This window comes from Coccidioides immitis (genome assembly GCF_000149335.2).
Source record: "Coccidioides immitis RS genomic scaffold supercont3.1, whole genome shotgun sequence".
Lineage (NCBI taxonomy): Eukaryota > Fungi > Ascomycota > Eurotiomycetes > Onygenales > Onygenaceae > Coccidioides > Coccidioides immitis.
The window spans coordinates 7007793-7019274 of record NW_004504310.1 but is presented as its reverse complement, the minus strand read 5'-3'; the positions used below and the strand labels follow the sequence as shown (position 1 = coordinate 7019274).

Genomic DNA, 11482 nt, shown 5'->3' with positions numbered 1-11482 from the left:
AAAAAAAAAAAAAAAAAAAAAAAAAAAAAATTTGTACTGTACATTGTACAATTATTAGTTATCTATAAGCAAGTATCACAAGGAAACAGATTTACCAAGCTGTAATTCAAATAGATACATTGAAGTGCAAAAAAAAAAAAAAGAGTAACACCTTTCAACGACTCACACCAGTTGGATGACGTCCCGAGAGGATAGTACACGAAATAGTAGAAGGTCATCATAATTTTAAAAAAAAAAAAAAATAAGAATAATTGATACATGAAAAAAAGGCAAGGTAAAAAGGAAGGTGAATATAATGCTCGGCAAGGGAAAAGTTCTCATTCTCACGAAAACGCCCTGAAAACACAAGACAGGGGGCAATAAAGGGTCTCCAGATATTAACCATCTACAAATGCGTAGTGCTGTGCAATTGGGCTGAACAAACAGGCGGCAAAGGGGGAAACACAAACCAAAGGAACATCAAGGCGAGTCCGCCGGAGACAACAGAATTTCATATTACTCCATACACACTTAGAAAATCCCATGCATTTATTTTCCTGCATCTGTTTACAAGGGAAGGACAAAGAGAGATATAAACATAAGAAAAAAGCAGCTCAATTAGTGTTCATAGCCTGCACCTCTCTGCCACGGACTCGCACTATTCTGCATCCGGTAACTATTTGGATTGGAGTTCACAGAGCCACTCCGGTTGAAGGGCGATGTTGCGTACCCTCTTGGGACAGGGGATGTGTTTTGTGTTCGTCCGTAAAAGTCCCCGCCATCGTTGTACACTCCACGGTTGTCTTGACCAGGTGGGTTAGAAGGAGAGAAACCTTGGTGGTGGTTTTCACTCATTGGGAAGAGCGGGACTGATGTATCAACTGGAGAGTGAGGTGCCTGCCGTGCACTGTGTTGCGATACGGCGATACCGGACCCGCCATCATGTAGGGAGCTAGAATGAGTTTGGGAATGGCCCGAAAATGACGCTACATCGTCATCGAAAGGCCTTTTCCCCTCGCCCCTTGCTGTCGCACCAAGGGCGTCGAGTTCGGTAGTAAGTTGGGTTTGAGATTTAATAAAGGAGCCACGATCGTCTCTCATGGGTTGATAGCGGGTATCCGGGTTTTTGGATACGATGGCGTAAATAGAGGCGATAAGGACAAGTAAGAGCAGGATGAGGGCAAATACAGCATTAGCAATGAAGAACACGACACCCATAACACCTGTGACAAGGCCCTAGACATAGTCAGTAATGGTGGCATTCAGAGTGGGCTCAAGAACTTACTGGCTGCTTGAATACTTCCGAGAAGAAAAGCAATAGAAGGACATTAAAGAAGTTAACAGCAGCGATAGAAATGTTAAAGATATTTGTCTTCTTGTCCATCCAAGGTCGCAAAATGGAAACCCCGACAAGGACTCCCAGTTCGATAAAGAATAACGCAAAAGCCTGCACCGTGGGGGCGGGCTGAGTCAAGGCAATGAACATAGCCTTGACAAATATGTAGATCAAAACTGGAACAACAAAGTAGTATGCTGTAGCCCGGTATTGTATGTAGAGGAATCCCCATTTGTTGAGCGCAGAGGGATCGGAATAGAGAATATAGGCAGGATTCTTGTGCATAAGAACTGACTTCTTTGCAAGGCGAATAACTTTCCATGCTGCCCAGCCCAATGAAGCGATCATGGCGAGGATCATCACAACAGCGAGAACGACTTCAGCAGCAGAATCCCTGTGAGTCATCTCCCACAAGCAAAGAATGCACATCTGAGGGAAGCCAATCAATGTCTAAACCAAGCAGTGTTAGCAGGATACTTATTCTACGATGCAGAGACCGCTGTTACTGACCAGTCGGAACAAGATGCCTCGCATCACAATTCTCCAGCCGTTCCGGAAGTCCTGGAATTTGTCGCTCTTCATTCTGCCGGATCTCGCAAGCAATTCGCAGGCGCCTTTGAATCCAGCAACACAGCCCATCACCAAGGCGACAAACACGACAAAAAAGATCAGGCCTGTCATGAAAATGTTGGTACGCTCAATGCGAGCACGGAATCCAACTCGATCTATGCCTCGGACACTGACTGTCGCGCTGTTCTCACTAACACCCTCATCTCTGTTAGTGCGTTTTATCAGCTCATTAGCAGCCTTAGCCATTAGCTGATGGACATATTCAACTGATCGTTTCTGCACCTGGACTGATGTGGTTGAGAGCGACTGCAGAATCGTTGATGGTTCTCCGCCGGTTGCACGTTGATACCATGTCGCAAGTCTCTGGATAAATCCAACACGGATAATACCCATACTCCACTGGAAGTTCTGCGTCCAAGACTGCACAATTGGAGGTAGCTTTACACTGGACATCCCAATCATGGCCTGTGCCTGGAAGAAGCCAAAGAGCGAAAGCGCATTGGCGGCGACATGGGCAGCGGTGTTGGAATGCCCCAGACCGGATGTAACGGCGGACGCAACCAAGCCCAAACCTGCTATTACAGCAACAATCCAGGCTACGGTTCGGTGGTAGACAGTCTTTCCGTTGGACAGGGCAGCTTCAACACACGCGATACTTCTCTTCTCAGCCGTGGAGTTTACATAAATTCGTACTTTAAGATCTAGGTCAGGCACGCCATAAGCGACTCCTGTGTTTAAGTGTTAGTTATCCATTGCAAGATCAAAACACTTCAGGGAAAAAATTTACCTGGAACTTTGCTGACGACATCGGGAGAAAGATTAACGAAGTTCGTCTCGATCTCGATTGAGCCCTTGGTCATTGGGCACAGGCCGCCAAGATCGAGGTCGCAAGGGTTCAAGGTCTCTTTCAGAGCCGTGAATCCATAGGCAATCAACTCCACCTGTGCTGTCACATTGCCTGAGATGGACGACACGCCAACCATATGGACCAGCAAGGAGTTGTTATGCGGGGTAAAAAGGACATTGAACAAGGTGGCAGTGAGATTAGAGTTGTCCTGGCAAGGAACAAGTGATTTCGATTCGATTAATTTTATGGCGAAGGCACCAGGGGAGAAGGGAAGGAAGGCGACGAAGAACGAGAATAACGACAACAGCCTCATTGTGACGACGGGGTTGAAGGCTGAATCGTGTGTCGAGGGTGTATCTTATCGATTTGGTGATGGATGGCTTTTGTAGGTATAGTACACGGCGTTTCCAAGCATGTGCGAAAACGGGTCTAATACAGGAGGAGATGAACTATCGTAAATGCCAGCACTTTGAGTCCGGGGGTGACGAAAATTGTTGAGGATGTGTAGAGATGTGGATGGGTAAGGGTAATCGATCGATTCTGACCGTCGACAGTTTTGGCTCGGGAAATGGATAGACGTCTTCCGGAAGGTGAGACAAACGAGTGACTGGAAAAAAGGTATAAAGTGACGAGCTCGAGATCAACTGTGGATGGTTAGGCCATTTGAAAGGTTTGAAGGATGGCAACGGTGGTGCCTCAGGAGAGCGAGATGTGAGATGTGAGTGTAGAGCGGAGCGAGGAGAGTTGAGAACGGGTCTCAGTCGAAACAGAGATCAAGAAACCAACGGAGCAGGATGTTTTGGGTGACGGAGAGAGTAAAGCGAGGGCGCATGAGCAAGCGGAGGAGGTTGGAGACGCCGGGGGCGGTTGACGATGGGACTTGCGAGTGTGATGAAGGCAGGATGAGGTGTTGCTGGATCGAGGTTCGCAGGGGTGGGCAAGCCCCAAAGGCCTGGCTGTCTCATACCGCACGGTACGGCCGCGCCAGGGGTAACTGACCCGCCAACTTGACCAATCTGGCCAATCAGAGGACACAGTCTGTGGATAAAATGCTGAATCATCCACTTATGCATGATCGTTACATCAGCCAGGTTCTAGGATTACTAGTGTGTAACTTTGCACAGCCCGCCCATCCATCCAGCACACGCGTTCAGCCAAGAGTGTCAGCCATATAAAAGTCTCACTCTGTCCGCCCCCTTACAGAACCTGTGCCCGCGGGGGTCCTGGATCATGATGGGAGCGAAAACTCTACCGGTTACTCTGTGCGCGCAGGTTAGAGTCCTGTTTCCTGACTGTGTAGGCTAGAATATGTGATAAGACAGGTGCCAATCCTTGCCGCCTGCTGCGGGCGATATGATTTCATACCGATGCCCACGAACAGGCGACACGTAAACCTGAATCCTTCAGACGGAAAAGGTTTTTCACCGTCAAAGACTGTTTCTCCGTGACGTCCCGTTGATCTCCTCGGTGCGTTCGCGACGGCCTTTCCATCGTGGGGATTGGGATCACATGCTCTTCAAACATCACTTCCAGGAAGTCCATCGTCGTATAATTTGCAAAAAAAATTCCTTGAGAACCCTCTGTTTTATCCACGAACGCTCTTGGCGGGGTGCGCTTGAGCGAGAGAGAAGTTTTTTGCTCCATCGGTGCCCGAATCTGCCTCAAATGTATAGTACCTACACACGTACACTCTCCGTACGGAGTTCACGGCCAAATCCACCCGTAAATATCGCAAATTCGGCGTCAAACCGGGGTGGCAGGAATGCCGACACTCGGCGGTCGGTCCACCAAATGTGGTCAAATCTCCATTCTAACAAATCCACACCCCAAGCATAGTTATTTACTTTGTGTCCTTGGTATTCGGGATTGCTTACTCCATACGTACGTAGAACTGCTTTCATCATCTGGTCTTGAGAACCAGCGATAAGTTAGGCTGAACGGCGGGCCGGTCCCTCCGGTATCTGAAACTATATACATAACCATGGCAGCTGTACGGAGTACTGCTCCGGTCAAAGGGATGGAGCATCCCGCCATGTCGACATGCCCCTCCGATATGCGTCTGGCGGTTGAAGAGGCAAGCCACAGGCGTGGGGGGATCGTGAGGCTTGTCAGGCGCTTAAGCTTATCGGGCTATCGGCACGTGACCTTCGAGTTGCAAAACTTTTTTGTTGAGCGCAAAACTCCTAGCAAAAGCGAGGCCGAAAGACAACGAAGCACTCCTTTGGATGCCACAAAGATGCCCGTTACAATGGAGACATCCAAAGAACATTCCAAAAAGAGAAAGAGAAAGCACGGGGGCAGCGGAAACGCCGCCCTGACAAGTGCCAATGCCGCAAAATCGCTCGTGAAAACCACACTATCCTCGAAGGGAGAAGCTTCCGCCGAAAAACAGGAGATGAAAAAGCGCAAGACGGAGCATCCATCTCTCATGGAGGACAGAGTATCAGAGAATGTTGTCGATGAACCTGAAGAAGTCGTCGAGGAGGACAGCGAGGCGTCCCAACCTCCTGTCGAACAAGATGATGAGCAAAAATCGGAATCTGAACAACAACCGGAATTACCATCTTTGAATGCTCTTTCTTTGCCTCAGACCGAAAATGAACCTCAGAAATTTACCGAGCTTAACCTTTCGGAGAAAACGCTGAAAGCGATACAGGAAATGGGTTTCGAGACAATGACCGAAATTCAGCGGAGGGGAATACCGCCTTTGATGGCCGGCAGGGACGTTTTAGGAGCAGCAAAGACAGGCTCGGGGAAGACACTGTCATTTTTGATTCCCGCTGTGGAAATGCTGAGTGCTTTGCGCTTTAAACCGAGGAATGGTAGGATACCAAGATTCGTCTGATGAATTGCTTCATTGAGGAATTCGGCTAATTCTCGTGGCTATAGGAACTGGCGTTATTGTGGTGTCCCCAACCCGTGAACTAGCACTACAAATTTTTGGTGTTGCACGGGAACTCATGGCACACCATTCGCAAACATATGGCATTGTTATCGGTGGTGCTAATCGAAGAGCAGAAGCAGAAAAGCTAACAAAGGGAGTAAATCTGCTCATTGCCACACCCGGACGCCTGCTCGATCACTTGCAGAACACCGACGGATTTGTGTTCAAAAATCTAAAGGCCCTAGTCATCGACGAGGCAGATCGGATCCTGGAGGTCGGGTTCGAGGATGAAATGAGACAAATTGTAAAGATCCTTCCTTCTGAGGACAGACAGACGATGCTCTTCTCCGCGACCCAAACGACAAAGGTTGAGGATCTTGCGCGTATTTCCTTGCGACCTGGTCCGCTATACATCAACGTCGATCACCGCAAAGAGCACAGCACTGTTGAGGGCCTAGAGCAGGGTTATGTCATCTGCGATTCTGATAAACGCTTCCTCCTCCTTTTCTCCTTCCTCAAAAGAAACCTCAAGAAGAAGATCATTGTCTTCTTCTCCAGTTGCAACTGCGTCAAATACCACGCTGAACTCCTAAATTACATCGACCTCCCTGTTCTTGATCTTCATGGAAAGCAAAAACAGCAGAAGCGAACAAACACATTTTTCGAGTTCTGTAACGCGAAGCAAGGAACTTTGATTTGTACTGATGTTGCCGCCAGAGGCTTAGATGTAAGTCTCACTCATCTCAATCAAGGGGTAGAGCGCTGTGCTAACCTGCGAGCTAGATTCCGGCCGTTGATTGGATCATCCAGTTCGATCCGCCGGATGATCCCAGAGACTACATCCACCGTGTGGGCCGCACAGCGCGTGGCGCTAATGGGAAGGGACGCAGCTTGATGTTCTTACAGCCTTCGGAGGTCGGCTTCCTCAAGCACCTCAAAGACGCCCGTGTTCCAGTTGTGGAGTTCGAATTCCCAGCCAAAAAGATTGTCAACGTACAATCTCAACTTGAGAAGCTGATCGGACAGAATTACTACCTAAACAAGGTATCAACCCATGAGATCTACACGTAATATATGCCGCGTAATGCTGACACGAGATAATTTGCATAGTCCGCTAAAGACGGCTACAGATCCTACCTTCAAGCTTACGCATCACACTCACTGCGTTCCGTCTTCGATGTGAACAAACTCGATCTCGTCAAAGTCGCTAAGGGCTTTGGGTTTCCTACGCCACCAAGAGTAGATATTTCTCTCGGTGCAAGTATGAGTCGTGATAAGAAACAGACCAGTCGCCGGAATTATGGAAGTCAGCCAAGGCATGCACCAAAGTTCAAGAGAAAGACCAGTGATGATTAGACATAGCTATAATGTACACTATAGTTGATACCCAATTACTGCGAACATTATCACGTCTTAAGAATAACATTCAATCCAGAAAACAAGATGGGATAGCAAACTGGACCATCGGGCAAATGCTAGAACGCTGTTCAATAAAGTGATACTAGTGCGGGTGGCCATGTACCAGGTTAAATCTTCCAAGTTCCGTCGCTTTATAGCACGGCACTTCGCTCATCCCAGAAGATGAGGTCCATCATTGTTTACCACTGTGAATCTATCTATATCGCTTGTGATGCCCTTGCTGTGCCAAGCAAAGTAGTTGGCGGACTTGTCCTGATAATACCCATCACACAGTCTTAAGGGTTTGTTATTGTAAAGACATCATCACCAGAAAATTTGAGGTCTTAATCTTCCACATGAAGTCCCTGCTTAAAAGTAGCCAGCAATGTAACCCATTGGGAACATTTTCTCAAAAACACTTGTTTTGGTCATGAGATATGGTTATTGTTTTGGGGCTGATGCTGTTGTTGGGGCTCAGCTGGTAAATTTATAGTGGTTTGTGGCCCTGTGGTACTCCGTATAATATGGGTATTAAATCAAACATCAAGCATGATAATAAGACCTTTCCTGCACAACTTTTAAGTCAAATATTATATCATTGCAAATAGTCGCGACTCGCCAAAATGTGAATATGCGACACTTTGGCTGGGATTTGACATAATTCCCACATTCGCCAAAGAATGAATACGCGGAAAATCAGGGATACTATATACTAACATCCCAGTATGTCTGTCTGGAGTATTATATTCACAAATAACATCTTGTTGTATGTTAGCCTATGCTAAAGGGCACACAATAGCTGTTTAAACATACATATATTCTAATTTGGTGGGCGCCCGCCGCCGCCATTCTCATAAAGAGGGATGATCCATCCAACTTTGGCAGGATAATTATCACTGCAGCGAAGATGGACCTGAGAATGAAGTTGCAAGGGTCTTTGCTTTAATAAAAAGGTGCTATAATGTGGTTGATATACTCAGAGCATCTCTTCGTAGAAGCGTTTTACCCAGAGCGATAGAATTTGAGCCAGTGTTGCCAACCAGGTCAAGATGGCTCTCTTCCATTGAAATCAGGACTGCAGGCGCTGTACATACTATATAGGTTCTTTTGCATTGAAAGCATTGTTTTGTAGTCGTGCCATTATCTTTCACATCTGTCATATCCAGATTATTCTGGAACCGAACCTAGACATCAACTTATCAAGAAGGTTGGTTAATGACTTATTTTGCTGCATGACTTTATCCACTATGTATAGTATGTCTCTGACTCCCTGTGGGCCTAATCAATTTTTTGCCATCTCAGCAAATAATGTGGTTTGTCTGTCCCTCTATATTGCGTTCACGTCACCTTCACATCAACCTTGGTGTTGCGTTAACTGAGTGTCTGACATCAAGCTGAAACTCTGAATTGGTAGGATCATATAAGAGTTATCTGTATAAATTGATGTTTGTTCCAGAGTCCAGACTGGAATCGTCGCGGATTGTAGGGCCAGAAATTAAAATTCTCGATCTTCAGTCGCAAAGATGCTTATGAAATGCTGGCGAGCAGCTCACGGAGAATTGAGAATAGGATATCGAATGTCAAGTCCCATAGTGAGCAAGTGCATGCGCACGCAGGCTGTTCAGTCCGACTTGAAAACTAGGTCAATCACATTGTATGGTAATTATCTGGGATGCCCAAGATAACAGTTGAAGAAAAATCCATTTGCATACCAAGAGGCTGTATTAAGTGATTGCTAAAGCATAAGCAGGGAGCAAATGGCACCAGCTCATTTGGCTGGGATGCTTGTGTTTGGCTGATAGTGATAATACACTAGAAAGAACTGGAGAAGCCCCCAGGAATTAGTTACAATGTTAACTAACTCGAACGTGCTTAAGCATAAACAAAGGACAAGGAGCATAGGCTGGGTTGCTTTGCCATGGTTTTTTGTCACCTTGGACTTATTGAGAATCAAAGGAGCCAGCAAAGAGAAACTTTCGATTCTTATATATCACAAGCAACCATACTAAAGGGGCGCCTAAAACTAAGCGAACGGTGAATGCCATATGCTGATTGATTTGATTGCGAGAGACTGTATATACCCATGATGGTTAGTCAGGCGGTCGAAGCTTCACACGCATGAAGGAGGATGGCATGGCCAACAAGGAACAAGAGGAACTTGTTTATGAAAAGGGATTGCTTCATACAAATCTCCTCAGTGCTTTTGCCAATAACCATCAAATTCTTGCATGTATATGGAGAATGCCTAGGCTCGCTGAATTTTCTCTCCTTCAATAGCCTCTTGGGATTGAAAGCATGGTCCTGGTGTATTTAAGGATATTGCACTGTCATACTCCGTAGATACTTCTCAAAATAGAGCCAACCCAATGGGGACCTTTCAAGCACCGGATAAAGCCCTTCCAAGGCACAAACGACAGCCATAGTCGTGTTTGACAATACGGGTCGGCAGCTGATACAACTGACATTATAGCTCCAAGAGCTTGGTCGATAGCCATATTATCGTCGTCTTTGCCGTCCCTGAACGATAACAGGACCGAGACAGCACCGTTCCACGAGGATCAATGTGGATCGGAAACCGGAAAGGGACCCGCGATGCATTGGATATACGGAACATTTCGGTTTGTTCCCGTTCGTTCCCTCTCATCCATATTCAGCAAAAAGGGACAATCCGCTTAAATCGTCATACAATAAAAAAAAAAAAAAAAAAAAAAAAAAAAAAGAAAAAGGTTTCGAAGCTTCTTTCGATGAAATGGTCATTGGCTCACGTTTAAAAACGAGTGGGGTACGCATAAGATAGGTATGTACGGAGTACTCCGTAGGTCCATAACATCTGGATCCTAATGTCCTGTACACAAAATCCCCCGTTACACGACGTGCAAAGAATCGGGAACGGAGCTTCTAAGCTCACCAACCCTCGATCCCTACCAACGTAAAACAACCCAACATATAATCGTCCACATATCCAGTACCCGTCGAGGGACGGGTACGGGCAGAAGCGCAGATGCTGTTCATATAGACGGGTTATGTAGTGAAACGAAAAAGCAGGCAGGCAAAGGGTGAGAGCTGAAAAGCGAGCATTGTAACTACCTAGGAGATACGGGATAGTTGTTTGAAATATACTTAAACAACCACAATCTCTGCACTCGATATCTGCGAGCGCTTTGAAAACGTGGGGCAAAAAGGGTGAAAGCCAACCCGGGTTCATCAACACCAAAGAGACCTGATCCAGGGGCACGGAATAAATATAAACCCACCCTTGCCGGAATAGACTTGGCGGGAACAGGGCAAGGGCGGGGGAATCTCAGAGTAGGAAATGAGAAAGCAGGGGTACGTAGCAGGGACAGGTCCTTGTCTTCAGAACCGCTTACAGTAACATTCGAATACGCCCTGGCTGCCCACAGAGTTGACTTACGTTTACAGTACCAAATCCTCGCTTTGGCTCATGGCAGAGCGATTCTGGGCTTGACAGGTCGCACCACAGGGAACACAAAAATTTTGAAATTGGCGTTACTGATCCGGTCGAACAATCATCAGACTGCTGCAACGGAGGCAGAAGACGAGGATGAAGAATGCCAACCACAGGTGCCCACCATTTCCATCCTCTTGAGAATTGGGCATTCGATCTCGGGTCCAATTAGACTTAACCATTGTATCGGAATTCCGGCTTTGAATGAAAGCGAATAATTTGTCGACGGATTCCAAATCTGCATCAAAAAATGAGTTCTTTGAACCCGACTCTATGTTGGAGTAGCCGATTGCCAATCATTTCGTCAACCCGAAATTTTGCAGGGTGGGCATGAAAGGGTGAAGAAATTCCGAAGAGCCAGTGAGTTACCCTGGAAAAGGTTCCATACGAGGAAATATGCGAATACCAGGGCCAATTAACGCGCGGACACCGTGTTAGTTCCGATGCATGGTCCGGATGGCAAGGTAAGATCGCTGGCCTTGATGCATGATGACTGAACGGGGAGAGAAATGTGACCATCGTGCCGAACTAGCCACGGCAGCACAAGTCTGAGCCCCTACACCATGCAGTAGCCATCTGCAAGTGTTGCGTTGCAAATTTTCCCGGTTTGCGTGCGGAAAAAAAAGGGTCCTTGTTAGACGGAAAATAGGCAGGCGGCATGAATGGCGGCGATCCTGACAAAATACCCCTAGAAATCATTTCAAGGGGGATGAATATCAAGCCTATTTACGGAGTCCTTCGTAGATTCGACTTTTTAAGGGTGGTCCAAAGAAAAGCAAAGGGAGATACTTGCGTTATTTCATAGGTCTCTCCCGAAACGTCCAAGACACATCTTGCCGTGGATTGGAGGATTCCTTGTTGGGTTGGCATTGGCCACTTGGGACGAAACTGGCGTTCCTATTTGAAGGGAATCGGCGGAATGGGCAGGAGATTTATCAGAGCCGTTCTCAAAGGTGGCAGTACAACATTGCCGGAAATTTGGATGTAGCACAGGTGTGATTC

At 46.8% G+C, this 11482-nt stretch overlaps 3 protein-coding genes across 3 annotated transcripts; 2 read left to right on the top strand and 1 right to left on the bottom strand.

Moving 5' to 3' along the window:
• Positions 1-136: 136 nt before the first annotated feature.
• Positions 137-3576, bottom strand: CIMG_00557 (uncharacterized protein). The gene is made up of 4 exons (XM_001246785.2): positions 2673-3576; positions 1826-2613; positions 1265-1765; positions 137-1215 (listed from the first exon to the last, which is right to left on the bottom strand). The coding sequence occupies exons 1-4, from the start codon at positions 3043-3045 to the stop codon at positions 598-600; spliced, it is 2280 nt and encodes a 759-aa protein (XP_001246786.1). The 5' UTR covers positions 3046-3576; the 3' UTR covers positions 137-597.
• Positions 3577-4764: 1188 nt separating this feature from the next.
• On the top strand, positions 4765-7072 carry CIMG_00559 (ATP-dependent RNA helicase HAS1; the record flags this gene model as incomplete). The annotated part of the gene is made up of 4 exons (XM_001246787.2): positions 4765-5554; positions 5622-6343; positions 6400-6660; positions 6727-7072. The coding sequence occupies 4 exons, from the start codon at positions 4765-4767 to the stop codon at positions 6970-6972; spliced, it is 2019 nt and encodes a 672-aa protein (XP_001246788.2). The 3' UTR covers positions 6973-7072.
• A 2075-nt stretch (positions 7073-9147) lies between these two features.
• CIMG_12865 (uncharacterized protein) lies at positions 9148-11285 on the top strand (the record flags this gene model as incomplete). Its single annotated transcript, XM_001246788.2, has 9 exons — positions 9148-9244; positions 9485-9642; positions 9834-9943; positions 10044-10070; positions 10197-10341; positions 10435-10663; positions 10766-10840; positions 10919-10944; positions 11130-11285. 9 exons carry the CDS (start codon positions 9148-9150, stop codon positions 11283-11285), a joined length of 1023 nt encoding a protein of 340 aa, XP_001246789.2.
• Between the last annotated feature and the right edge of the window lie 197 nt (positions 11286-11482).